General features: G+C 52.3%; 8 protein-coding genes across 8 annotated transcripts; 4 read left to right on the top strand and 4 right to left on the bottom strand.

The window, feature by feature from the left end:
• Positions 1-314: 314 nt before the first annotated feature.
• Positions 315-1,343, top strand: C8A04DRAFT_32049 (uncharacterized protein; the record flags this gene model as incomplete). Its single annotated transcript, XM_062781960.1, has 2 exons — positions 315-1,139; positions 1,206-1,343. The coding sequence occupies 2 exons, from the start codon at positions 315-317 to the stop codon at positions 1,341-1,343; spliced, it is 963 nt and encodes a 320-aa protein (XP_062633836.1).
• Positions 1,344-2,736: 1,393 nt separating this feature from the next.
• Positions 2,737-3,687, top strand: C8A04DRAFT_32048 (uncharacterized protein; the record flags this gene model as incomplete). The annotated part of the gene is made up of 3 exons (XM_062781959.1): positions 2,737-2,995; positions 3,131-3,477; positions 3,607-3,687. 3 exons carry the CDS (start codon positions 2,737-2,739, stop codon positions 3,685-3,687), a joined length of 687 nt encoding a protein of 228 aa, XP_062633835.1.
• Positions 3,688-4,401: 714 nt separating this feature from the next.
• Positions 4,402-5,873, bottom strand: C8A04DRAFT_32047 (uncharacterized protein; the record flags this gene model as incomplete). The annotated part of the gene is made up of 5 exons (XM_062781958.1): positions 4,402-4,834; positions 4,956-5,332; positions 5,450-5,517; positions 5,583-5,619; positions 5,697-5,873. The coding sequence occupies 5 exons, from the start codon at positions 5,871-5,873 to the stop codon at positions 4,402-4,404; spliced, it is 1,092 nt and encodes a 363-aa protein (XP_062633834.1).
• A 1,606-nt stretch (positions 5,874-7,479) lies between these two features.
• On the bottom strand, positions 7,480-8,481 carry C8A04DRAFT_32046 (alpha/beta-hydrolase; the record flags this gene model as incomplete). Its single annotated transcript, XM_062781957.1, has 2 exons — positions 7,480-7,870; positions 8,006-8,481. The coding sequence occupies 2 exons, from the start codon at positions 8,479-8,481 to the stop codon at positions 7,480-7,482; spliced, it is 867 nt and encodes a 288-aa protein (XP_062633833.1).
• A 2,080-nt stretch (positions 8,482-10,561) lies between these two features.
• C8A04DRAFT_32045 (uncharacterized protein) lies at positions 10,562-11,936 on the top strand (the record flags this gene model as incomplete). Its single annotated transcript, XM_062781956.1, has 3 exons — positions 10,562-10,817; positions 10,980-11,473; positions 11,814-11,936. 3 exons carry the CDS (start codon positions 10,562-10,564, stop codon positions 11,934-11,936), a joined length of 873 nt encoding a protein of 290 aa, XP_062633832.1.
• Positions 11,937-14,658: 2,722 nt separating this feature from the next.
• C8A04DRAFT_14940 (uncharacterized protein) lies at positions 14,659-16,257 on the top strand (the record flags this gene model as incomplete). The annotated part of the gene is made up of 2 exons (XM_062778300.1): positions 14,659-15,505; positions 15,581-16,257. Coding segments are annotated over 2 exons (1,524 nt in total), but the record flags the coding sequence as incomplete, so codon positions are not given.
• A 379-nt stretch (positions 16,258-16,636) lies between these two features.
• C8A04DRAFT_14958 (GatB/GatE catalytic domain-containing protein) lies at positions 16,637-18,529 on the bottom strand (the record flags this gene model as incomplete). Its single annotated transcript, XM_062778308.1, has 1 exon — positions 16,637-18,529. The coding sequence occupies one exon, from the start codon at positions 18,527-18,529 to the stop codon at positions 16,637-16,639; it is 1,893 nt and encodes a 630-aa protein (XP_062633830.1).
• Positions 18,530-19,063: 534 nt separating this feature from the next.
• On the bottom strand, positions 19,064-20,965 carry C8A04DRAFT_14938 (laccase-2; the record flags this gene model as incomplete). The annotated part of the gene is made up of 3 exons (XM_062778299.1): positions 19,064-19,421; positions 19,496-19,554; positions 19,616-20,965. The coding sequence occupies 3 exons, from the start codon at positions 20,963-20,965 to the stop codon at positions 19,064-19,066; spliced, it is 1,767 nt and encodes a 588-aa protein (XP_062633829.1).
• Between the last annotated feature and the right edge of the window lie 5,789 nt (positions 20,966-26,754).

The raw sequence follows: 26,754 nt of genomic DNA, 5'->3' as shown, positions 1-26,754 counted from the left end.
CCGGCATGGGGTTTTTATCAACCCCGGCTCGATTGGGCAAACCGGCGCCGCACGCCATGGTTTGACCGCCACGTTGCCGAGCCGATGGGTTGGACCCAGCCGCAGGGATTGGGGATGGACGAGGGGAAAAAATGAAAGGCAGGAAGACGAAAAAAAAAATCAACGCTGGCATTGATGCCGACAGGCAGACGGGGATCTCAGCACTGGCCGGCCGAGGTTGGTTCCTACTTAAGGCCATCGCCGCCGTGCTCTCACCCAGCCCCCCGGGTCCCCTTCCCTCCCGTTCCCGAAATCTGAGACATCATGCCAACATCATGATTCGATTTAACATCACAATTCTTACCCTAGTCTGGGCGTTACTCCAGCCCCACATTGGTTCATGGACAGGTCTAACGGTCCCCGGGGCACACGCTTGGCCGACGCCGAAGAACTGGCTCCCGCACTTCAAGAGCCAACGGCCTCATCATGACTTCGCCAAGCGGAACTTCAACACCATCTCCAGCATCTACAACCTCACGGTCTACCCTAACCAACTTCCGATCTTCCAGTACGGCGGTGCCGGTGTCCCCGACGGTCTCTTCAGCCACAAAGTCGTAGGCCGGGTCGATCCTGTTGGCAACTTCACCGATTTTGAGGGCTCGATCGAGTATTTCTTCGCCCTCGCCCCGCTTCCCCAGGGCAACGCAGCGAAGGCCGCCATCACGAGCTACCAGATCACCGAGTTCAGCTCGCAGTGCCCAGGTGTCGCTGCGTCTGTGGTCTACCTGCACTGCAGCGTGGTAAACCCGGGCGCTCCCGATCACGGCAAGCCGCTACCGCCGCTGAAGCAGGTCGCCTTCTGGAAATTCGACCACAAGGGTGCGGTGCTCAAATACGACGCATGGATCCCGAACCTCAACAGCTGGGTGAAGTCCACCACGGGTCTAAATGCCGACAACGCGCAATTCCGTGCCGCCAGCATCGAGCAGATCTGTGGGGCAACCCAGTTGCGCTGCCAGGGCAACAACACGCAATGGAACAGTACTGAGGAATGCGTGGCGACGCTCTCGCAGAAGGACTACGGGTCGTACGACGAGGCGTGGGGGGACAATATTGTCTGCCGGAGTATCCACGTGGTGCTGACCCAAGTTCGGCCCGATGTAGGTTTTGATCTGCATGAAACCGAGAAGACAAACAAATGGCGCAGAACTGACCAAAGCAAACAGGACCATTGCCCTCATGTTGGCCCAACAGGCGGCGGGAAATGTGTCAATATTGACTACCCGACCAACTATTTTTCCGACAAGCAGCTATACCAGCAGCCCACCGGACACACATTTATGTGCGATGACCACGACCACTGAAATGACTGATGATGACGAAAAACGGCGCGCGACAAGATGTTTCCCGATTGTTTGGCTTTTGTTTTTTATGACTGTTTGGATTTATGGATTTTTGGCTTTTCTTACGCCATCAACGACCGATACGACATACCTACTGGAAATCATGATAACTTAATGTGTAGAAGCAGATAGAGCGGAGGTGCAAATCACTCCTTTATTGTTAATTAGTAGATTAGAGCTTACGACGAGACGAGTCATGACAGACTGGGGCGGGCGGCATCAATCGAATTAGCGTTTATTTCTCTTCTCATTTGAGCAGCCTTCCTATTCTCCTTGACTAATGCTTGGGCTTTGAGTTCATATTCCCTGCAACATGTACTAACATTGGATGCCGTCGTTTCATGATCAATCCACTCCAGGTCACGCAACCCGTTCAGCCTAAAATGTCGAGGGTTATCGCGCTTCAAACGCACTATATTTCGTCAAGAAGTTAAATGACTGATGTAGAAAGCCGCGTTTGTGAGTAAGAGCGTCACAAGACCCCAGATGTTATCTTGTTTGGCCATGATTGAGATAATCAAGTTAATTAACAACACACAAACAACATCACACAGTCATCTGGGTCTAAGAATGACAAGAAATTCGGCCCGCTTCACCCTTGCCCTCTCCAGGAGCGTGTACAAATACTCTTCGGCTGCTTCTGAATCGCCATCATAGAGTCTTGTCTTCTTTTCTTTCTGGTGATACCCGGTCTTACCTGCGAGATTGGAGAACGATGAAAATCAGCACAAGGGGATGGGAAGAAAGATATCCCTTTTCTTATATCATTTCTTGAGTCTAATAATTGCCACCTTGGACCATCTCCGGAACAACAGCGATAGAACCCAAAAGTAGCCAACTTGACCAGCACGATGATCTCAACCTACTTTCTTCCACTCCAGATCCCCCATCTTTCACACAAGTCTCTGGCTTACAATTCATTGTTCTATCCTTGGAGTCCTGGAGACTCTATTTTTGGTACACTCGGATACAGCGCCATCCAAAGACAAGGCCAACTTCAACAAAGGCTTTTTATGTCTCGACTTCACTCTTTGGTCCTTGAACACAAGGCGATGAATTCTGGAGTCGTCGTGTATTCATTGTTCACCACTCTGTGTATTGTTCGTGTCCTTTATCACCTCCCACCAGAACACTACGAATAAATACGCTGTCTAAACCCCATTCTCTTGAAAAAATGGCTCTGGGGTTTTTTCTTTTCGTCTTAACACAACTGCACCCCTCAACGCCGCACAGGTCTCGCTCACCCAAGCTGTGCTCTCGTTTCCTCTTCAGGTTTGTTTTTACTATAGATTGGCACAAACCACACCAGCAAAACAAACCATCCGCAATCAACTAAACAAGCTCGGGCGTGAAAATGTGCATCCGGCTCATATTCATCTGCCCTCGGTGCTTCTTCCGCTCCGGCCACTGGCGCATCGAGCGGTTCGAAAGCCACGGCAATAACTGCGCGATTATCCAGAAATTCCAAAAGCTTATGGAGCCGGATCACTTTAAGAGATGGTCATGCGTAAATAAGGAGTGCGGCTACAGCGAGGATGGGAAAGAGAAGATTGCCCAGAAGATTGTTGAGGTAGAAGTGGATCAGATGATTCGGCAAACTCGGCGTGATACGGGTGAGTCTATTAGTTTTTTTTTCCCCTCCTTTTTGTTGTGACCGTTCTTATTCCCCCCCCCCCGCTCTTTTTTCCGTTGTTTTGTCCCAGCCCTCTCTTTACATGCCGTTACTAACTATCCACGCTTTGAATTAGCCAATACCATCATGAACAGGCCAGAGGAAAACCCGGACTTCGAGGAATTCGAGCGTGAATCGACAGTGCCTCTTTCGGGGGATGATGAGTCTGGTCAGAGCGGTGGCATCGACGAGGACGAAGAGATGGCCGATGCCGATCCGGAGGAAGAAGAAGACGAGGAAGAAGAAGAGGAAGAAGAAGAAGGAGAAGTTGAGGACTTTGTCACCCATAGGGACAGACTTGTGGCCGAAATTGCATTGCGAGGTCAAGCGGATGTACCAACTCGGTGGCCCCGGTGGTTTGAAGAGGAAGATGAGCTGCTGACGCTTCTGCGTCAGCATGGGACCCCAATTAACGTGATCCCGGTACGTTATTCCTGGCCTTTCCTTGTATTTACCTCCCCCCCTCTTCCTTTGCTGTTTCGTTTGATTGCCATACTTTAGCACATGTACTCAGGATTCAGCTAACCAGTGTTTCGCCACATTTACTGACAGAATTTCCTCGCTCGACACTCTAAAAATGGGTGTGATACGCGTTGGACCAAGATCAGACGGCGACAAATGGCCGGGAGATGAGTGGGTGTGAGGAGTAGCTGATGACACGAGGAAGCAGTGGGGCAGGTTATAACACAGTCGCTGGGTTGAGACTGACATGTGTGACATGGAAGAGCTGTAAAGTTACATACATAGTTACATGAATGGTGCCGAGGTGGGTTTATGTAATTATAGCTGGTTACAAGTTGTTTGTAGTACACAGTACAGTGCACAGTGTTACTGAGAATGTCTCATCGGTTTACATATTCACTTAGCAACACTTCTTTTCTTCCATGCTTCTTTTGTTTGACTGCTCGGGAAATTACCAAAGTGCGGCACGATGGCTAATCACAGTACACAGAAGGAGGACGTAAGTGGTAACAGACGAAGAGGACAGGCGAAACCGCGCCAGCTATGATACGCAGTGCTGTTGCACCTCGTATGTTACAAAAAAAACAGAGCTTCATGACTCTCTTTCTACTTCTCACTGTATTCCTGGTATTATTTAAAGATGAGATAATGTTTAAACCTTTACCCAAGGTGCTTTAATAATGAAAAACCGGTTAAGCTGTCATAATAAGCCGAATCATACCCCGAGACTGTTTCTGCTCGACGGACTCATTATAAAGCTAGATGCTCCCAAGTAAATCTAACGTGGAAGACATTGAGAACTAGCTTTCATCTCCCTGGAGAAAACCACAGCCCTCCAAAATTAGGTAGTTTTCCTCCCTTCCAAGACAACCATGTGTGCTTGTGTTATCCCACTATATTATTCGACCTTGGCGGTATTATCTCAGGTTCCGTTTTCTCCAGCTCCGCAGGTGCCGCTCCATCGGTACGTCCCCCATCGGCACAGGTACACCCTTTCTCGGTCGTGCTTCCGTCCTCTCCATCGTTGTTGCTGTATCGGCCCAGGACACTATCGTCGCCATTCGCGGGGCGCGGCCTCCTTTGTAAGGTTGGATTGTGGTGTGTGCACGAGGCTGTGCTAGGGACGTTGCTGATCGCCCAGAGTGAGGGGCGGATCCGTTTTATTAGCGGGCGTAAGGTCGCGAGCGAGGAGAGGATGATGCCCATGTTGACCTCGGTGATGCCGAGGATGGAGTTGGGAATCTTGTCCCATGTGCTGTCGGTCGAGTTGGTCGACCGGTAGATGTAGACCATGCGGAGGATCGAAACAAGGCACGCGCTAGAGAACATGAGCGTCAGAGGTGTGAGCCAAGCAGGCGATTATTGAGTTGAGGGTGGGAAGGGTTCATTCAAGGAAAGCCTCCTGCAGTAAAACAAAGGGCATGGGCCTGACAACTCACCCTCCTCCTAATGCAAGGATGGCCCCGACGGCCCACTTCTGAGACCTCGGTAGCATCGAGTCCCGGAGTAGGAAGGCGGGAAACGCAATAATGAAGCAATCGGCAAGAATGATGAGGGCCGCGCAGGAATAGTAGCTGGCCGTCTGGTTGATACAAGAGACTTTGGCCAAATGAGGACTCCACATGGCCTGGAAAGGCGTGCAGCTCACAAATGTGAGCAAGATCCAAACGAACCCTTCGGCTATGATGACCGCCAGGGCGCCGTAGCAGATCCGTTTCTCTAGTGTCGTGACACATAGTCGGAGGTTTTGGAGGAGGATGGACGACTTGACGAACGCGTGGGACCAGTGGAAGAAGACGAGGCCGCCGATGCTGGCCTGCAGAGTAACGACCACGCACGTCAGCAGGGGCCCTTCCTAGTATTGACTGCCCGGCTCCAAGGCGATAGAAACGGGTTGATGTTGTTGGAGTCGGGTCTCCCCTGATTTGCTTACCTTAGCCTGCATCTGCAAGTCCTCCGGCGTGATGGCTTCGATGTGGTGGCCAAATCCGTGGATAATAGCTAATCCCGCGCGTCAACGCATGTCTTCCTCCTGCAAGGAAGGGCCCTAGAAGTTCCTAACTTACTAATGCCATAGCAGATGCCCATGCCGATGGTGCCAATCTAGTCCGCCAGACAGGCCCAAGTCAGCGCTGTCTCACAGGGTTTTCCCACAACCTGCCCAGACAGTGCGCACTTACCATGCCCCCGATGATACAGTAATCGTCTGGGAAGAGTGTCCGCAGGATGAAGAGACGGGTGTAGAAGCGTAGCAACAGCGTGATAACCGCGATCGAACATGTGGTTATGATCACGGCGGCATACTCGGGGCCCAGCGACTCGTTCAGGTCCACCCCCGGTCTGGCGTCGCTGGCCATTGTGGTCGACCCATAGATGGATGGACAACAAGCACGACAGCGATGTGAAGTTCACACCCGGCCTCGACCGTGGCGTGGTTCAAGGGGGGTCTTGACACTGTATGTATGTCGGTGGGGAGGATGAGGCGCCGTGACCAGGAGCAGCGCTCGAAACGCGAGTGGGGAGCAGTGGAGCGCAGGCTAGGTTTTATAGCGTGGGTGATCGTGTGGGAGTCGGCGCCCAGATCGCCCCCCTGGCAAAAGTTCGGGCTTGGGTTTCACGGAGTTTCCCAACCAATCCCACTCCTCTAGTGTCTTCCAGCATGAGATTGATAAAACCTTAAATCCTTTGGTCGCTGACTCGTGATCCGTTCGGAGTCCTCGACATCGAAAGGAAACGTTTGTAAAAATCCGGTACCTCGAACGAGACTGCGCGATGGTTGCCCAACACCTGGGAATTGCCTCGCGAATGGCATGAAATGAAAAGGGAAGTCGGCCAGGAGTTTCGCCACCTGCGCAAGCGAGAGACTATCACGTGATCGCCCATTTTGGCAAAAGGGCCATTTGCGACGTCGTATCAATGGCTGGGAAGCCTTTGACCGGTCAACTCCCGAGCTCCCGAGGAACGGCCCGAAGATCTCAGGGGGCGGCGGTCCCAAAAAGCCCCATCGCGCCGGCGCTTGGCCAAGGCCGCTAATACAAATCACTGGAAAGCCAACTTCGGACGCGATCCCTTCCGCCCAGTGAACTGCCCTTTTTACACTAGTGTAGTATAGTGTACAATACGTGTAGGACACTTTCAATGGTGGCCATGGTGGGTGAAAGTCGCCGGGCAGTCCGAGCTTGGTTTCCGACGACCCTGTTCAGGCATGGCTCACTGAAATCCATGCAGGATCCAGGGGACTTGATGGGCCAGAAGCTAACCATTTTGATCCTACTCCCATGCCTGCGCCGCTCGGAAGCCCATGTTCAACTTCCCCGCCCATCGAGCGATCACTTGGCTCGCTATGGCCAAAAAAAGCGGCACACCAAGTCCCTGGATAACTTACGTTGCTTGAAAAGTGAAAAAAAAAAAAACCAAAAAGAATAAATCAAAAAAAAGGGAAAGAAGACAAAAAAGAATAAATCGAGAAAGTGAAAAAAGACAAAAAAGAGTACTCCGTATAACAATCAAAATTTATTAAGATTTGATCCACTGTTAATGGATTAGACTTGAGCTACCTGTTTGAGTGTGTCAATTTTTTTGGCCACAGCGAGCTTGGGTGCTGGGACGCATCACCCCAGGTTCCCTTGCGTTTTGTTGCGGCCGGAGAGCGCGGAAATCGACTTGCAGTTGACGTCCTTGAGTCTTTTCCAAACTTTACGAAGTACATAGGTACATGTACATACATGCAAGTATCGACTGTTTTTGTGAAGGTACATTACGGATACATCTTGTGCAATGGATACTGATTTAACTAAACTGGCTGCACATCCAAAAGTCCGTTTCAAGACCGACCGGTGAAGCTCGCCAAGTCCCCCAAGTGGACCTTCGTTCGCCATGCAACCTCCGGGCCTTCTGTTCCCCAGCTCGTCACGTCTTCTTTTGGTGGGACGTAACGTTAAATATACAACACACAATTCATGCTCATACCGTCTTCGTGCAGTTCCCACTGCCAACACCAAAGTAAAAGATATGCGGCGTATTGATACCCGTCCCATTGTTTGACGCCTCAGCGCAGAACCCCTCAGGCGGGCAAACCCACGTGTTTTGTGCACTAGGCGGGTCGAGCGCCCACAGCTCGAGTCCCTGATGGCGATACCCTAAGCTGGTGGCGGGTATCGGGATAATACCGTCGTTGGCGTGTGTCGTGCGGAGGTAGCCTGTCGTCTTGAGCGAACCCGTCTTGAAGTGCAAGTCGAGCCAGTCTGCGAAGGCTGGGTTGCTGATGCGCGGCTCGCCGTAGGTGAAGGTTGTCAGGCGCAGGCCGCGCGCGAGGAAGTGGGCTGAGCTGATGCCGGCCAGTCCGCCGCCGAGACTGCAGGTCCGGGGATCGCCGTTAGCATTTCATGCGATACACAGATATGCGACGGTCGCCCGGAACGGCCGTGGACGAATCATGCTCTTGTTCTAGAAAAGAAAAAGAAGGAAAAAGAAAAATATCGCCACTGACCTGTGCCCTGTCACAATGAGACTGTAGTCCGGATAAGCCTCTTGCTGCTCTTGGAGTCGCGCATACACCTGATCCTGGATAGACAGCCAGTTCAGGTAGTAGCCGCCGTGCGACTTGCATCCCACACACTCGGGCAAAGTGGCCGACATATCAGCCAGCGTAGAGTTTAGGTTCTGGTCATGGTTGATGTCGCTGACAGTGCCCCGGAAGCTGATGATAAGCTCCCGCGTCGCATCGTCGCGCGAGATCCAGCCGTAAATGTCCGTCGTCGCGTTGTAGAAGGTGGCCAGCCGGGGAACATTCTTGATGTGGCACGAGTCTCCGGCATAGGTCGCTTGGGCAATCTTGAGGAAATGCACGATCCGCTTGAAGACTTTGTTGTCAATGCCTTTGACTGGCTCCGTGAACGTGGCCGGGGGGCTGGGAGCCGCAGCGGCCAAGGCGAGGAGTCCGACAAACGGTGACAACCAGTGCATGTTGGGCAAAGACGTGGCTTGGCTTAACTCTGGGGCAGAGACAAATGTTTCTCACCTGGGCAGGTCGGCAAGATGATCTCGGAGAATAACATTCCATGTGAGACACCGTGACACGCAAACGGCGCCCTCTTCCCATTTATACCAAACTTCTTGTCTTCCATGTTCCCAACCTCAACACCAGGGTTGCAATCTCGGCGTGGACGCCAGCTCGGGTTGGGAAGAGGCTGAATAGACACAGTGGGGTTCTGCATTCGGGAACGAGGTTCCATGTGCAACACCACCCTATTTTTTTGGTAGGCTTGATGATTGGTGCGGATGACGCCTTCTCTTTTGCATGCTCCACCCGGGCCGCGTCTCCAGCTCTAGAATTCGGTGCGGTCCGCATAGGAGACTCGGGCGAGAAGGTGAGGAAGGCTGCTAAATGGGTTGTCATGACATCTGCTGAATAGCCTAGACCATATTGCAGAAGAACCCCTCAAAAAAAGCCTCAAAATGAGGGAGGAATACCAACGCCACAGCGAGCACACAACCAACTTCCGACCTCTTTTTGGGGCCTTGCAGGCCAACTGCAGCACTCAAGGCATGGGCCCCTGTCTAACGCCGGAGTGAACTCCCAGTTGGGCCAAGACACCATTGATCCAACATGCAACTTGCGAACGCCCACAGCAACATTCAGGGTTGCTGGTGGTTGCCCTCGGGAATTCGCAGCGGCTTGCCTTCACGATGCCAGCAGGACCCCAGGACCTGGATGTGCTCGCATTGATAGGTCTTTTGGTTTGCACAAAGAAGATTCGCGACTTGTGCAAAGTCACCAGATGGTCTCGCACGCTCCATTACAATTCATTTCCCCTCGGTAACGTTGAAGTATTTAACAATAGTTGTACCATTGATTCAACCACCCCGTGTTATTCCCATCAGACCGGGTTGTGACAGGGCGGGAAGTCGATCTCAGCCCGGTGAGCAGAAGATCGGGGGGGTACGCCGAAGTTGGAAGGGCTTGATCATCCTGAACCATAGCAAGCAATGGAGTTGGAATTTCTGGAGCTTCATGCGTTCCTTACATCACAGGAACCTTTTGCACCGCAAGTGATCTTTAAGCATCTTGAGAAGATACCTACCGAGAGCATCAGCGAATATGGGGGATACCAAGGTACCAAGCTCCTTGAGGCGGAAACTAAATCTCAATCGAAAACCCAGAAGCGAAGGAACCGTGATTATGTTTTACACAGATTATTGTCATAGTCCATGATTGCCAAACTCTAAGTAGTTAAGCGAATGGGTCGGCCAGGACTTGATGACAAACAGGTAAGTGTGTGAGGTGTTAAAAAGAAACTAGCTTGTGGCAGGTAAGCAACTCACGCAGTAAACCAAGAGAATATTTATTTTTAGGGGAGAGTTGGTATATGTAACGTTTGGCCGTGATTGCTGGAACCCGGATGATCAACGCTGTAGAGAGAAAAGTACGAGTCTAAACATCTCTATGTTCCTGCTACCTGTACCTGTTTAAGGACTTCCGCTCGCGATCTCATCTGCTTTGCAGTTTCTTTTTGTCACTTACTGTGTTAAGAGTTAACAAGGGGTTGCAGTTTACTTAAACACGAAAATAAGGCGGTAATCTTGTCACAATACCGTATTGAACTGGATCCAGGGAAGGCACTGGGTCACTGGGTGTGAATGGCTTCTTTCGTCCCATCTTAAGGTTGAGTAAGGGATATTGCCCTAATTCCGCACTAAAGAAAAGAGATCTCAAAGAAAAACACAGAAAAGGAAATCTCCTACCCCCAGTTGTTTCTCGACCCTCCATGCCAGAAAACTTTTGCACCTCACACCAGACTTCGTTTTGCATCCACACATCCTACTTTACCACGACGACTCGACCATTTTACCCGCCTAATACACAACTCCTCATATCTCCTAAGTCTTTTCCCTAGATCACAACGAACAACCAATTACCCCAATCCCAACCTCCTCGTCACAGCCGTAATCGCTGCGACGAACCCGTCGTAGTGATCAACACAGCCATCACCTACAGCACCAAGAACCACACAGGGAAAGTACATCAAGACAAAGACAAACAACAATGTGCTTCACAGCGATCTTCACCTGTCCGAGCTGCAAATGCCGCTCCGGCCTCGAAGAGACACTCCGCTGTCAACAAACCCCTTGTGTCGGCGCCGTCAGCATCATGATGCTGATGGAAGGCCGCCATTTCGGCGACGGATGGCGTTGCACCACGCCTGGGTGTGGCTATTCGCAAGCGGCTCGTGACCGAGTGAGGATCTGGGTGGAACGGGTATTGGAGGCACAACAGAGGGGCGAGAGGGGCGATGAGGACGGTACGTGCTTTTCTTTTGTCTTATTGTTTCACGAGCCCGACTCATTCAGTTTTCTACGTCTTTCTATGTCTTCTAGCTGCTCTCTACTGATTCCCAGTGATTCCTCTCGGCGGACGCAATTCAAAATACGTTTGACAGATGCACTAACAGGTTCAGAAACAGGCCAGAACTGGAGCAATGTTGACAACAGACTCCCAGCATGGTACGACCAGTCGGATGATGGTCTCTCATCCATGCACGCAAGTGACCACGAGGCCACTGATGATGACCTGTTCATGGACGACGACGACGACCATCAAGCCGAGGATGAAGAACCCGGCCACCAGGAGGCCCAAGCCAACGATGGCCTAAACGCTGTCAATAATGGCAACAACAATGATAACAGCCAACAACAACCTCCCGTCGCGCCCTTGGCTGCCCAGGTTCCTGATGGGGTTGCTCTGGGAGGACACATCCCCAACTGGCGGGCAACCCCGAACCTGCCAGAACTCAGCGACGAACATGCTGCCCACATTGATCTCCTCCTGGCTCGGGCAGAGCAGGAGATATCAGCGCATGAGGCAACGCAGCGACTGACACAATACTGGACCCCTGGGGAGGATGATCTGTTGCTATTCCTCCGACGATGTGGTTTTCCACATAACCAAATTGCGGGTGTAAGCTGCTATTACCCCAAAATCTGACACTTAACTATCTCCTGAATTCTACCTTAATGCAGAAGTTAACTACGACGACTTCTGTAAACCAGACATTTCTGCGCAGACGACAGGTCCATTCCTGTCACTCACACCTTGCGGTACTGAAGAGGAGTGGTCGGCAATAGAGCACCTATGTCACTTGAACCACGACAGAGAATCTGGGTGCCATCTAAACAGCTTGGCTCGGTGACCAGATCAACCCCGCGTACCGGCTCCTGCCTGACGACCCCGAAGGGCAGGGTCCGGGGCGGGGATCTCAACTTCAGGTTTCATGGCAACACCTGACTGATAGCGCCAGTACTACCGACTCAAAGGGCTCAAGAAGCAGCGAGCAGACAACGAGAAGGAACTAGTGGAGATCAACATAGCCCTAGTGGCGGTTGGAGGTGGACACAATGATGCCATCAATTGGGCTGCATAAACAGACCTGGAGGAGGAGAAGCCGCCACGGGCCTTGGCGGAAGGCAAAGCGATGCCGATGGAGGCTAGCAACACGGACAATAGTGGAGGAATAGAGAACAACGTCTGGATGTAGCGACATCACCAACGGAATATTACACACAATCGACATAACAAAACGTCGTGACATTGAGATTCACGTTGTCCCTAGAACTTTCCACTCTGATGATCTTGTGCTCGCATATACGCTTAATGTGCAGCCGATTGCCGCTCCAGAGTTTTCGATGTTTCGTATAACAGATTTCACTCCAGTCAGGTTCTGATTAAACTCTTCCCTTCTTACTGCGTAGTGATGTACCTACGAGCCGCTTTTAATTTTGGAACAACTTACCCTTCAATTGGTACACGCACCCTTTGTCTTAGGTAGGTAAGCTTGGTAAGGTGGTTGGGTTGTTTACTATCAGATCCCCAAGGCCGAATCCGGTAACTGCTAAAACCTTTGTTTCCGCCAGGATAGGTAAGTCAACGCACCTAGCCATAACAGAGGCTTTGTTTTGACTAGGCATTTGTGTGCCGAAAACGAGCTGTATGTTTTCAGACCATTAAAGACCGCATTTGACCTTAGCTTTGTCTGTGATGTCTAGATATCGGACCCTTTTGTCTTCTGGCTGACAGTAGTCGTTATCATTTTGACATTGTCACCAACCTCACACCCCCACAACAATCCAGCCGATCAACACAATGTGCGTTGCCATCCAGAGAGTTTGTCCCGGGTGTCACAGGTTGGCCGACCCTGGGGACATCGACCTGTGCTCTCCAGCGCCACACTGCAATGTCACGGTAACATACCAAGTCCCGCTGAGACGGGAGCATCTCGACTTTTTGGAACTGCCCAACATCAGAATGTCCCTTCAACACGGGTCATGTGTATGAGTTGGGGCTTGAGTACCTGCAGGCACGGCTGGCCCAAAGGGAAGGGAACATCGAGATCCTTGGCCCATCCTTGACGATAGATGGTAACCTTGTTCCTGTGCTTGCTTGCACCGATGGTAATCAACAGACATAATGCTGATGTTCCTACAGAGCGTATTATGCTGGAAGAAGAGGGGCTCGAGACACACAAAGAAGACTTTCAGGCAGGAAGGGCGAGAATAGAGGAGGGCAGCCAAAGCGACGGTTCCGAAGTGAGTGAAGAAGCATGATAGGGAGTTAGACAGACTGGTTGAGCTTCAGAGATCATAAATTATAGTTGGATTGGCCGGAAAAGGGTAGCGGATCAAAGGATTATAAATCTCCCAAACGCAAACGGAAATGATGGAGTAATTGGAAATTTGGAATTTCTTCGTTAACATCAAAGAATCCTAATCAAGAGCGGACAATGTGTGTAGGGGTTCCCAAAATGTGAACCCTGCCGAAGGATAGATCCTTCCTTAGGGTAGGTATCTGATATGGGGCACTATAGAATCAAGTAAGGTAGGTAGGTAGAGGCTTATGGCACGAGCGAACAAGCTGACTGACATGTGTAAGTCATGTGATGCCCAGGGGCCACATCAGGGGAGATCCGCGACCCCTCACCTCGCTCTGAAACGCCCCAAATTGTTCAGCCGACACTTCGACAGCATGCTCGGATGCATATTTGGGCCATTTCACCCTGGGCCGGGGTGTGCAGTAAGGCTTTAGCACAGCCTGCGGAAGGACGCGTCAAGCTGGTTTGGTGAGATAGTAAAACTCGGCGGTTGAAAAATCACGCCACTATCCGGGCGCCTGCTACAATGATGTCGGTTGAACTGCCCCCGAATGTCTCGTCCTTTCATTTTCCGTTATGAGCCCAGCGATCGCTACAAGAAATCCATTTATTTGATAGGTGTTTGCTTCCCTCAATTCCCTTTTCCGCACTTTATCAGGTCCCCCAACCGCCAAACGGTCCAAACCTGCTTCTCGACCAACACCGACGGCGCCAACCAATACATGAGCGCTCTCCGCATTTGTGTGACGGCACACACCCAGCCTGACGGGCCAACAAATGCCCGAAGGTTGCCTGCTTGCAGGCAGATCAGCAGACCGTCGAGTTTGACACATGCGCATTTTTGTTGCCTTTGGAAAAGTCAAGTTCTCGCACAAGGAGCTGAGCTCGAGAAAACACGAAACAAATTCCATTCCTCCAGGAAGACGCTCGCTCGCTCGCCGCCGCGACATTTCATCAGGGGTCCAATCCCCTGTGAAAGCAGGAGATGGAACATAAAATCCCAGTCACCCTTCGTCACGGTCGGGATGATCCGGACATCGCCCAACCTCCGAAACGAAGCCGGGCATATAGCGCAAACGATGCTTCACAGAACGTAACCTTTTTTCGGGCATCGGTCAATTATCAGATCCCAGACGGGGAGAAAGGGAGGCCAATATCAGCACCGGTTCTTGTCCGCGATGGCCGCGACACTCCCGTCTTAGAAAGGGTAGATGAAAGCCACTTGGATCGTCCCCCACCGTCCGCTGCGACCGGCTCTGAAAGTGATGGCACGAGAGATAGCAATTTGAGCTCTCCTGACCTAGTATCTAACCACCACCGAGAGGAACAAACGGGGCATTCGAGCGCGAGTATTAGTGAGGAGGAGGATGGGCGACTAAGAGTGGACAACCCAAGCACGCCACCACCTGGAGCAAGAAAAGGAGAGGAAAGGGAAGAAAAGCGTGAGGGCGAAACGCAGCCAGGATACACCTCGCCCTATCAATCTCAGCTTCCACCGCCAGACGCACTGTACTTCCTCGAAAGCGATTCTCCCGCTGTTACGGAGGAAAGAATTCGCCAGGCCATTGAAGAAGCGGCGGACAACTGGTCTCCACGAACTGTCTCTTCGTTCGGAAGCAATGCGAGCAGACGACGCAATGCGACTAACCACACAGCTGCAACGACTCCTGACTACAGCGAGAGCGGAAACGGTCAACCGCAGGATCTTCCCACGGCTGGGCCAGAGTCAACAGAGGCGTATCATTACCATCAACCATCCTTCGGCAGCCCGACTCATAAAGCTTACCGGAACACCCGCACCCACCAAACTCACGGAAGCATCAGAGACCGAGATCGCTACGGGACTCCCGAGATGTCCCGCGGCCCGGCCAAACACCCCCACGTCTCCCCGAGCGAGCTCCAGCCCCGTCTCGTACCCCCCGGCCAAGGCTACCCCAAGCATCTCCCACGCGCCGAAAAGTTGCCCATGTCAGGTTACGAGCTTCTCGCAGCAAAGCTGTCCACACCCAATCACTGGCCAGCGCGACGCGGGTCTAGCGGAAGCGGCTCCCAGGGCTCTCAGGATAGCAATAATAGCGGAAACGACGAGTCAGCTAGAAACGGCATCAAGCCGATCTACCGAAAGTTCGAAGCGCTGAACCACCGGCTGTTGTTGCACCTGCAAGACGAGCTGAGCGAGTTGGAGGAGCAGCTGCACCGGCTCGACACTGCAGATACTCAAACGCGGAGACTACAGAACTGTATCCTCCCGGCGTCGAGACGGGCGGAATTCATGGCGGGCGGGGAACTGCAGTGGCGGAAGACGGATCTCTTGGGGAAAGTCGGGTTTAAATTGGGCCAGTATAGTATGTTCCCTGTCAATACCCTACCCTCGGAACAAGGTTTCAGTATCGCAGTTCGTTGCTAACGCAGAACCATAGACAATGCACTCGAAGGCTTTACCAATACCCTCTCTCTCTCACCCGCATCTGTCCACGACATCGAAGACTACCGCACCTACCTCGCCACGCACAACCCTATCGCCGAAATGGAAACGCGGTTCCTCGACCCAACCGAGGACTTAGTCTGTCTATCACCACCCCGCAGAAGACGGTCGTCTTCCTCGTCCTCCTCCCTATCAGCAGGTTACTCGCCACTCCCTGACGAAGAGTTAGACGGCCCCTCAACGCCTGTGCCCCATCGGCTCGCTTTAGGTGGTATCGACACCCACGAAAAAGAAATAGAGCCCTCCTACCGAAGCCGGTCCTCGTCGTACTCCTCCGCTATTTACACACCAGAGAACTCCCACAGCGCTACAGAAGACCGTTCTCATCAGACCTCACAGCCTAACACGCAGATGTTACCAACACCAACTTCCTCACCAACATCAGCACCAACACTCATTCTTCCGGCCAGGCCACATTCCCCTGACACGGGAAAGCAAACGATGGGCCTGGCGACACAGGGTGACAAGAATGAAGTCAAGAATACCGCCCTGCTCGTGACATTGGCGATTTTGCTTGCTGCTGTAACGCTACCTCTGGTTACGGACTTAGCGGGACGTGTGGCTGTGGCATCGGTTGTTGGGTTGGTTGTGGCGTCTGTGAGGAGGGGGTGAGGATGCGAGATTTTGGATAATGGAGCACTTGTAGGAAGGCTGCGTATTATGGGAATAGGAGAGTAATCTCAGATCGAGGGTGGGTTGAACCTTGTGATAATTAGGACATCGAAGATGAGTCGGGTTACACTCTGGGCAGCGTTTCATCAGGGGCAGTCATGGGCTTATGTAGGCTAGGAGTATGGAAGATGAGATATGTCAGTTTACGAATTTGAGATGAGCGACGAATAATTACCCAGCCACCTCCAACGTCTGAGCTAATGGTACTGCGGGACACGAACTTTGTTGAGCTGAACTCGAATGTGAACAGATGCATTTCCAGGAGATCATCACCATTCAACGTTTCGATATGATAATCCACGCCCTTCCAGCTAGGTCGTTATTCACCCAAACCTGAAAGATGCACCTCCTCAATCCTCGCCCTCAACACCCTCTCCGCCTCAGCCGGGTCCATCCGTTGGTCTCCGCCTTGCCTCATCATCTTCCCCACCAAAAACATCAGCTTGCCCTGCGGATACGCCTTGGCCTTGCCCTGCTTAAACCGAGCAAACTCACCCAGGACCTTCTCCTCTCCCTGCACCACCTCATCTGCGAGCGCCGCATATTCATCTTGTGATAACTCCTTGAACCATAAACCGTCGTCATCAATGGCAGTTGTGACCGTGTCGGCACTGATCTCACGACGGAAAGCGCGCCAGAAGAGCTCCTTGGCGACTTTGGTCGTGATACGCCGGGAGTGGAGGTGTGCGAGGATGGTGGCTAGCGCAGCGGAAGGGACAAGTGTTTCAGCGTCGCCGGATAGAGCTGCCGTTTCGACGCCGGGGGCTGTTTCGACAAGCTTGCCCAGCTCGTGGAGACACCAGTTTGCCGCGATGAGGGCGCGACGCTGCTTGGCATCATCGGTTGATTCGATATCTGCCTTGATCCCGAGCTGTTGTTCGAGTGCGTCGAGGACACGGTAAAAGTACTCAATGCGTGAGCCATTGTCGATTGTAGTCAGGGATATGGCGTCCTTCGCGCTCAGACCGTACTCGTCAATCAACTGGTCGACCTCAGCATCGGGGAGCATCCCCAGGGAAGAAGCCAGCCGCGCAACAAGATCCTCGCCAATGACCACGGGCGCCAGATCCGGATCCGGCATGTAACGGTAGTCGACTTCGCCTTCCTTGCCACGAAGACGCCGAGTCTCGGTGCTACCAAGCGACCAACCGCGTGTCTCACCCGCAACCACACCACCGGCCTCCAGCACGGCAATCTGGCGATCACGCTCGGCAATGATGGCGTCTTCAACAGCCTTGAAACTGCTCAAGTTCTTGATTTCCGTGCGGGTGCCTAGACCCTCTGCCCCGGTCCGCCGTACTGACACGTTGATGTCGGCGCGCAGCCCGCCAGCCTCCATGCCCAACACGCAAGCGTCAACGGACCGAAGCAGCATTTGCACCTTGCGCACAAGGGCAACCGCGGTAGCAGGGTGATGGATCTGCGGACGAGTTATGATCTCCACCAGCGGTAAACCAACACGGTTGAAGTCGAGCCAGTGCACGCCACCCGGCTGAGCCATGGTCTTCGCCGTGTCCTGCTCCATCTGTACCTGCTGAATGCCAATCTCGACCCCCTCGCCGTCCTCCGCCGCGATACCGTCTCGGGCCTGCAAAGAGATACAGCCATCACGCGCAAACGGGTGGTAGTACTGCGTGATCTGATACCCCGACGGCTGGTCCCAATGGAAATAATGTTTGCGGTCGAACCGGCTCACAGGCTGGATGTTGCAGCCGAGGGCCAAAGCGGCGCGTACGGCGGGAATGAGGGTCTCGGGCTGAAACAGCGGCTGAGAGCCGGGCATGGCGACGTCGAACAGAGCGACATGACTGTTGGGTTTGTCGTTGACGGAGGACGCCGCAGGCGAGAACAGCTTGCGCGCAGTGTTGAGCTGCGCATGGATCTCGATGCCGACGGTCAAATCCCACCCGGGCACTGTCTGGTTGTCCACATTTTTCTTCTTCTTTTTCTTCCCTGAAGCCTTCGCTGCCTTGGCCTGGTCTTTTAGCTGCTTTCGCAGCGGGGTTATGGCCGGCGTGGGTGCATTTTGCGGGGTCGTTGGCGTCGTCGTCGGGTCGGATTGGGTGTTTAGCGTTCGGGTTTGACCAGTGGAAGGGCGACGCAGTTGTCTGGCGGGGGGGATTCGAGGAATCTGTGAATAGAGACAGCCATTTCGTGTGAGCTGCCCTGCCAGCAGGTATCTGCTCAGCTCGGCGGTCGGGATCCGGCTCATGGTGGTGTGGTGGGATGCTGATGTGCTGTTGCGAAAGCTCCTCGAATTGACAAGCCAATGAATGGGGGGAATTCAGCGCCAGCTGGCGACAACCGTCACTCCGCTGCTCACCAACTCCTCCCTTTTTGACTAGTTACAGCTCGCTGCAATTAGCAAGAAAAGCAACAAACCAAAAAAGATAGTCATTTTTGAGCTTCATACCAACAAGACTTTCCAATGGTTTGAATTCAAGCACCGCAGCCGGATCTCAGCATCTGGGAGTGTGAATCAGGAAGACAGGACCGGAAGTTTCGACAGAATGGTTGACTCTTGATTACTCGAATGATACAATTACAGAGAGATTGGAGACCAAATCGAAACCACGACTACCACAATCTTGATTCTTACCCAAGCGATACTCCACCAAGTCGCTGACCGATCTCACGAGGCCTCGGTCCGAATAGAGGAAGAGACCAAGAGACTTGTACAAACCAACGTACCGTCCGATACAATCTCAATCCACGCCCCTCCTGACCTCCTCCCACAACTCAGAGTTTAAATCCCAGAGTCATCCTGCGGCCAGACGGGGGTGGACCCAGTCCACGCTGCGCAAACATCGTCAAACTGTTGGCGACTAGTCGGATCGACCCCGGCCTCAATCGAGCTCTGGCTCTCGACAATCTCCAATGACAACCCCTCGCTAGCGTGCCATGCAATGTGGCAATGGACGAGCCACGCGCCCGGGTTATCCATCTTGAACGCGATGGCGAGATAACCGTTCCCGGGCAGCGTCGAGACGTCGCGGCGAGAAGGGTTAGTCACGTTGAAACCCGAGGTGTCGCCGTCAAAAGTCCCGGTACCTTGGGCGAGGACCCAGAAGTCGTGGCCGTGTAGATGGATAGGATGAGCGATACTGTGAAAGGAAAAGAGGAGATGTCAGTTACGCAAATGGTAAACCGAGGGCGGTGGCGAAGAGATGATGCTTACCCAAAATTGCTGGTGTCTTGGATGACCAAGACCGTCCATTCTGGATCGGAACCAGACGGCTACACCAAGGAGTCAGCAACGATATCATCCGGTGCAGTCACAAATCCAAACAGGGCTTACCTGGACGCTCACGACATTGTAATCAGTCGGGAAAATGCTGTCTCCGTTAAATATCTGCGCCATAGTCGGGTCGGACCAGTCGAGCAGCAAACTGCTGGTGTTGATGGTCCACTTGAAGTAGTCGGTAGCCTCAAGACGAGCGGTTGAGTTGGGCAGATGGAATCCCAGCTCTTCGTACACGACACCCCCGCCAATGTTTTCGACGTTCAACTTGAGGTGCGGAATCGTATTGGCCGCCGGTTCCCCGAGACAACTCTTGGACACCGTGACCGTGCTCTCGCTAGTTGGCTCGTCAGTGCTGCTGGCGTCGTACCGGACTATGCCTGTGATGCCATCGGCATTGGAATTGGCAAGGCATGACTCAATCCACCCAGACCGCAACCAATAGTTACCAGGTTCCGCATTCGCCTCGACAATCACATCGTACCGCTGCCCGATGGCGATCTGAATGCTGTCGGTGGTGTATCGCTCCACCGGCACAAGGTCGTGTGCGATGACTTCCAGGCTATGTCCATCAATACTGAACTGGAACACCCCGTCGACGGCCACGTTGATCAGCCGCAGGAGATACCTCTCTCCTTGCTTGAACACCATTTCGAACTTCTTCCCCTGACCCGCACACTTGGGATCCGTGCTGCCGCTACAGTCGTACGTGTTGGTTCCATTGATCAGCCCGTTATCCGCTTGCAGCGGAGCGCCCTGTCGCGCGGTTAACCAACCAGCGAACGACTCCTGGTGCGCCCAGTCCTGGAGGAACAACACGCCTTTGTCCTCAGTATAGTTGCCCGTGGCCGGCCCGCGCAGGATCAGCCCACCAAACAGGCCCTCGGCGTACTGCAAACTGAAGTGGCTGTGGTACCAGGTCGAGCCGTACTGTGTGGCCCGGAAGCGGTATGTCATGGTCTCTCCCTCCGGGAACGGGCACTGCGTGACGCCGGGGACGCCATCATTGAGCACGTTGTTGAGCATGCGAATGCCATGCCAATGGATGCTGGTGCCGTTGTTGGCCATTTTGTTGGTAACGTGGATGACCAGGTTGTCGCCCCAATCTGCGATGATGGTGGGACCAGGCACGGTGCCATTGAAGGTCATGCAGGTACGGTCGTAGCCATCTGGAGAGCAGGGGCCTTGCTCAACATTTAACCAGAATTCTCTGGTTATATTTGTTTCGGGGACGACGTCGTAATAGTTGGTGTCGATGCTGTAGTCGCCCCAGCATTGGCGGGAGTTGGGCCCGTTCTCGCAGTTGGTAGACTGGCGAGGAGCGACGAGGGCAGCTACTTCGTGGGGGATGCTGAGCGCCCATGAGCCCACCGCCGTGGCCAGGAATGAGACGAAAGAGGGTTTCATGGTGAGAAGAGAAGAAGAAGCCTTCGTTGAAGGTTATCAGCTGAGAAGTCGGCGGATGAGTACCGACGGGAAGACGAAGGTGTACTGTCGCTCTTGATATCCAACGCCATCTTACCGACGAGAACCTCCCTCTACTTATACGCCGGCCTCGATTCCTCGTCATGACGATGCTGTCGGCACGCTCGGCACCGTCGATGCCGCCTCTGCTAAACGCCCCAACGAGAGACTCACCTCGCCTGGCCGAGAAGGCCGAGGATGACGCATCACCAACTCACCGAGATTATCGCACCAGCGTCAAAGATGGTCCCCCCCTTCCTCACCCCTACCGGATCCTTCGCCAATAGTCTCGAGTCTCGACCGTCTCTCGGGGTGAAAACATCTAGAATGGGTAGGTTATCCTAGATGGGCTGTGCCGCGCAGCAGACCACGAGTCAAAAAGAGTCACAACGCTGTTGCTCAAGCCTCCTCGTCTTCGCTCAAGCGGGTAACAACACGAGACGGGATGGGTGGAATCCAACGACAGAACGATACCTGACAAAGCACAAGGTCCAAATTTCACATGAGCCACAGACTGAGCCCAGTGTGGTTGAGGGCTGTGCGGCACGGGACCCCGGATAGCAGCGGAAGACTGGACAAGAAAGGGGGTCCCCCGCCTGGTTGCCTTGATGCTATCCCCAGTTGGATGTGGGAGAAATCGAGTTAGGCATATCCCAACGAGGACATCATGGGTTCAATATTTGCTGTAAGACTTTGATCCTTCTTGGGGGTCGGACCAGGCCCCCAGGAGCTACGCGCTCAGATGCAGACGGCGAGTAGGGGTAGGCAGTAAACGCGGCCCGAGAGGGACTCTAGGGAGTGAGAAGGAGTAGACTAACGGGACATTGCAACTAATCGTCCTGTTGAAACACAAGTCCACGGGGGATATACTCTCTTTCAAACACCGACTGTGGCCCTCCGGGTCTAAGCGACTTGGAGACACGACAAGGGAATCCCGGCCTTGAGCTCCAGTTCAGCATAACAGAGATCGGATCGTCTCAGGGGTTCCTAACGCGGACCGCTCCGTTTCCATGCGGATAAGAGGTCCTCGAGGTTACCAGGTTCTAGGGGATACCGCTCGCGCATCCGCCGAGATTGAAGCTTGTGCATACGTAAGCTTTCTGCCGCGTGCTCGGGGATCGTCCGCCCATGCTCGGTTGTAAACCAGGATCGACACGCAGAGAGGGACCCGAGTACCAGGGTAATGGGCTCGGACCCGCCCGGTATAATTAATTAATTGGTGACGATTCGAGGCGGTTCAGACACACAGAGGTATCAGCGAAGGGAGCCTCACGGTCGTAACCGAAATCCGAATGCCGATCTCCTCTCTTCTCGGTGAGTCGGGGCTCCAAGAATCTTCCGCCAGGCGCCCCTGTTGGAACAAGGTTCGCATGACTCTTAGGACCAGTGTGAGACGTTCCAACACTGCTACACTACAATACACGTGCGTGTATTGCTGTAATCGTTGAGAAACAGCCGATCCTTCCCGGGCTAACGTTACAGTCACCTCGAATTTACGATCCTCTTACTGCCGAAGGTTTTATTAATAGTTTCCCACGCTGGTCAGGCACGCGTTGAAAACTGATCACTGTGTTGAGTGTGTTCGTCATCAGACAGGCATAAGGGCGCGCTTCGGTAAGACGACCAATAACAAACCCAGTAGTCAACTAACCGAGATCGAAACTCAGCTTCCTTTTGGCCATTGGTGAGGGAGGAGGGGGGAAAGGAGAGTTTCACGAACGGAGCTCGGCTGCATCGGCACTGGAAGTCAGCAGTTCCAACTTCTTGTTCCCAACTCGGTATGGAAAGAGAAAGGGCGTGCGCTGCGCGGTGCAAGCCGGATCGAGAGATCGGATTTTAGGAGGCTGAGCCGCGGAGTTCCGCCTGATGGGTTCGGCAAGGACTAGGAGTGGCCGACGGACCGTCGGGTTGACGTGCGGATTGGATTGGCGATCACATTACACTTCTACTTGCGAAAGTTAGAACCGGTCTTAACGGCCTGTAAATCACATGTATCTCCGGGTTCAACCGAGCTGCGAGTCGCGAGGCCCCCAGCTCTCACCACGTTTGCCTGATATTCATGACCTTCGTAAGTTTTATTCTGCTATGTCCGCATCTCGGTTTTCCGAGACAAATTCCATCTGATCCGTTGCTAAAATTCCATACGAACCCAGTGCAAAAGGAACATCACATTACCCCTTGTCACAATTCTCGATATCACATCTAACCCTTGTTTCCCATGGATTCATCAGCCTGTCTCATGGCCCCAGCAGTTCGGTCCAGCTCTGTCACTGGTCCATTCAGCTCTGTCAACAAAGCTAAATGCGGTTCCAAGTTTCAAATCTAAACTTACCCAAGCCTCACACGCTCACAGTCCCATCCCTCTCTCTCCCAGTCCCTGTCATCACACGTGCGAACAACGTGACATGCAGAAAGCTCCACAAAATGACAGAACATGTCGCAAACGGCAACAACCCACTTGGAGTTCTTGTTTTTTCCCTTGTCGCCCATAGCGATGATAAGAATCAGAATCCGATCACGGCATTCCCGAACACAGCCAACCACCGCAGTCCGCAGCCTAACCCACACACACACGCTTACACTCAGTCACTCACGCACATGCGCACTCACCGATGACAAGCCCCGGCTTAACTCGGTATCTACCAGGTAGGTAACAAAAGTCGGTCAAACACACAGGCTGTGACAGGCAGAAAACTCGCTGCCGCTGCGAGACTGCTGCGAGTCAGCCCTACAGTCAGCTGGGCCGACCCACGTTTTTTCAGGTTTTCTTTGGCCCCCACCGGGCGTTTTCTCGGCGCTGGCCCCGACTGGGGGAGGGGGGAGGGGATAAGCGGCTCGAAATGCCGGGGTTGTAATGTACGTACCTCTCTCTACAAAAGGAAAGGGAAAGGGAGGAGGGGGCGTTAAACACCCGGTAGCGAGTTGTGAGGATTACTCAGGGAGGGAGGTGATTCGGTGTGCCCTGCGCGGTGCTTTTCTACCGGGGAGGGGGGAAGGCTGAAGGATACGAGGGGTTGAGCGCTTGCTTGCTTCAGGACTTCTGAAAGGAGGGATTTGGGGTTGGGATGGATTGTGGTGGGGGTTGAGGATGCGAGGTGCATTTGCTCCGGAGGATCCGTTTTATGAATCCTTTTTTGTCTGTTTTGAGGTTTTAGTCGGTAGGATTATTCAATGATTCGCAACCCCTTGTTTGTGACGAAGTTGGGGGTTTCGGGAGAAACAATTCACCCTCAAAGAGAGGAAGCTCGGCAGTTGCTAGTTGTGTAATTGTGTGATTGATTACGTATATTTTGGTTGCCTTTTGGCATCGCTGCAGTTTCAGAACTACGATAACTCTTCAGATTGCTCACAGCTAGGCCGGTTTTCGAACGAGATACAAAGTTTAATGTTCAATTGAGCCTAGCTAACACGCTCTCACAGTCATTTTTGATGATGAATACTACATTGATAGGTGATCTTGAATACTAATTAATAACTAATCATCTACCTAAATGATACAACGTAGATATCCACCTTCGTTGGCATATTATCTTCTTTAGGCTTGGTGTAGGCCAGCACTATGTAGTTTCAGGGGTTGTACGGAACACTCGGAATTCAACAGGAGACGATAATCATGGTCCTCACATCCCGTTTCCGGTCCATCCTCGGCCAGAGTTCATCGGATTGCTCTCGATTCGCGTGCTCCGTCCAGTAGATTGATAAATCTTCTAGTAACCGCCAGATTTGCATACGAAGAACCCTAGAAGATAGTGATCATGGCATGAAACCGGAGGCAAATATTAGAAACAGGTGTGGAATAATCAGTTCTAGATCCGATATTTTTTCTTCTTTGGAAGGGTTAGTATACCTCGCAAGGTAACTCTGGCAGATATCTTGGCAAATAAGAACAATAATCTCATAGAGGCATTCGTAGTTGCATTACACATCTCTTCCATGGGGTGTTGTATTAAAAACAACTCCAGCCCGCCACAAAAGTCTCAGGATTATCTTGCTTTCTAAACACGAGAACGAGCAAACGTTGAATTTAGCCAATTTAGAAAGAAATGATGCAATCGGACATGGCGGAAGTTCCGGTGAGATCCAGAGCTAGCTTGATTCCTGAAGATCGCGGCGCGGTTCTCAACAAATAAGGCATGCTGTGACAAACGTGTGATATTAATCACTTGTTTAAGCGCCTGAGCTACCTTTCACCAACCCAAAGTACAGTAATTGGCTCGCCCTCTCTGTGGACATCCTCAGGCCTGGAAATGGCCTCAAAGCATGCCTGAGGAAACACAGTCTTTATCTTCTTTATCTGAGGCATGGAGTTCAGAAGATCGTTGTGGCCCGAAAGAGACCGAGGCCAAGTTTTTGGCCAGAAAGGCCGCTGAAGCGCCATGAAAGGTCACCTGCGTCAAATATACACACCCAGGGTGTCACTGACGCCGTGACGGTGGCCCATTTGTGACCATTCAAGTGGAAATCAACGATTTACAGCGCACTATGATGAATGTGGCGATGGTATACTGTGACAAAAACGAACACCCGTGGTTTGGGCCTTATTTGAAATATCTTCTAGTGATTACCTTACATGGATATGTGAAGAAATTAGTCTAGGATTGCACCGTTTTTATCTTTGAGTTTTGTTTGGTTTTGGTTTGTCTTGTTTTCTTTTTTCAGTTTAGTCAGTTTAGTTTTGTGCTTCCTACGTTTCTCTTCTAATTAGTGTTGTTTCATTTTGCTTTGCCCTACTTCCCTTTTCTTGTTTATTTTTGTTCCGTTTAGTATTGGTCTTATTGTATTTTTCCTTTTATCCATGGGATGTGAATGGAACGCCTTGAGTGGGCATCTCCCGTTTCCTTGAAAACACAGTTGCGAATCACAATTTCATTAATTACATCAAGTCACAATCACGGCACAAGAATCGGGACAACAATATGAATCATGAAGATCATGAATTTGAACTATCTACTAGCTATCTACCCATCCTATCCCCCTCTTTTCAGGTGGTCATCTGTGGCCCGAGACCCACAGCCCTTACACCACCTCGAATCTTTTGAAAGAATCCCCACCACTCTGTATTATTCCGATGCTGCCAAGGGGTGCTTGGGGTTTCAAGTTTGGTGACGTTCAGTGCTGGAATCCAAGGAGGCGGTTGGAAGTGTCATCCTTCAAAGTCTGTCGATGAGTGGGAACTTTGAAGACGGCCGACTCTCCCAAAGGTCCAAATGCGAGGAACCCCAACGTGCAACACCCCCGAGGCAGCACCGTTTTCTCAATTCCAGGAGGCCACCTCCGTACCGTTCGGGTATCAAAATGAAATGCAGTCCTGAAGTCCGTTAGCAACCGCCCATGTCACGGAGTCACACACACTCAGTCAGCCCTGGGGCCGTCATCAGGTCACACTCACAAGAACGCCAGCCATACCCAACCAACCAACCAAGCAAGCCAAATAATGAACCCAGAGGAGGTCAATCTCGGGGTCAATCATCACGGCCACCACCAACGCCCGCCTGCCTGCCCGCCCAGAACCCCTGCCAAAGCCAAAGATGCAAGCCGCCCCAGAAAGATGAAACAACCTCCCTCACGCATGGCCGCCCCCATGCCATGCTTTTCTTTTCTTTTCCTGTTTTTTTTTTTGTTGGTTTTTCATTTTTCCCCTTTTTTTTGTCCTTTCTGTTTTTCCTTTCATGACCTTGACCGGTCCAGCCCAGCCTATTATATCTCTTAATCTTCTTGACTCTTTTCTTTTA

Source organism: Dichotomopilus funicola (assembly GCF_033296635.1).
Source record: "Dichotomopilus funicola strain CBS 141.50 unplaced genomic scaffold C8A04scaffold_78, whole genome shotgun sequence".
Lineage (NCBI taxonomy): Eukaryota > Fungi > Ascomycota > Sordariomycetes > Sordariales > Chaetomiaceae > Dichotomopilus > Dichotomopilus funicola.
Note: the sequence above shows the minus strand (reverse complement) of the source record. Positions and strands in the feature narration are given on the sequence as shown.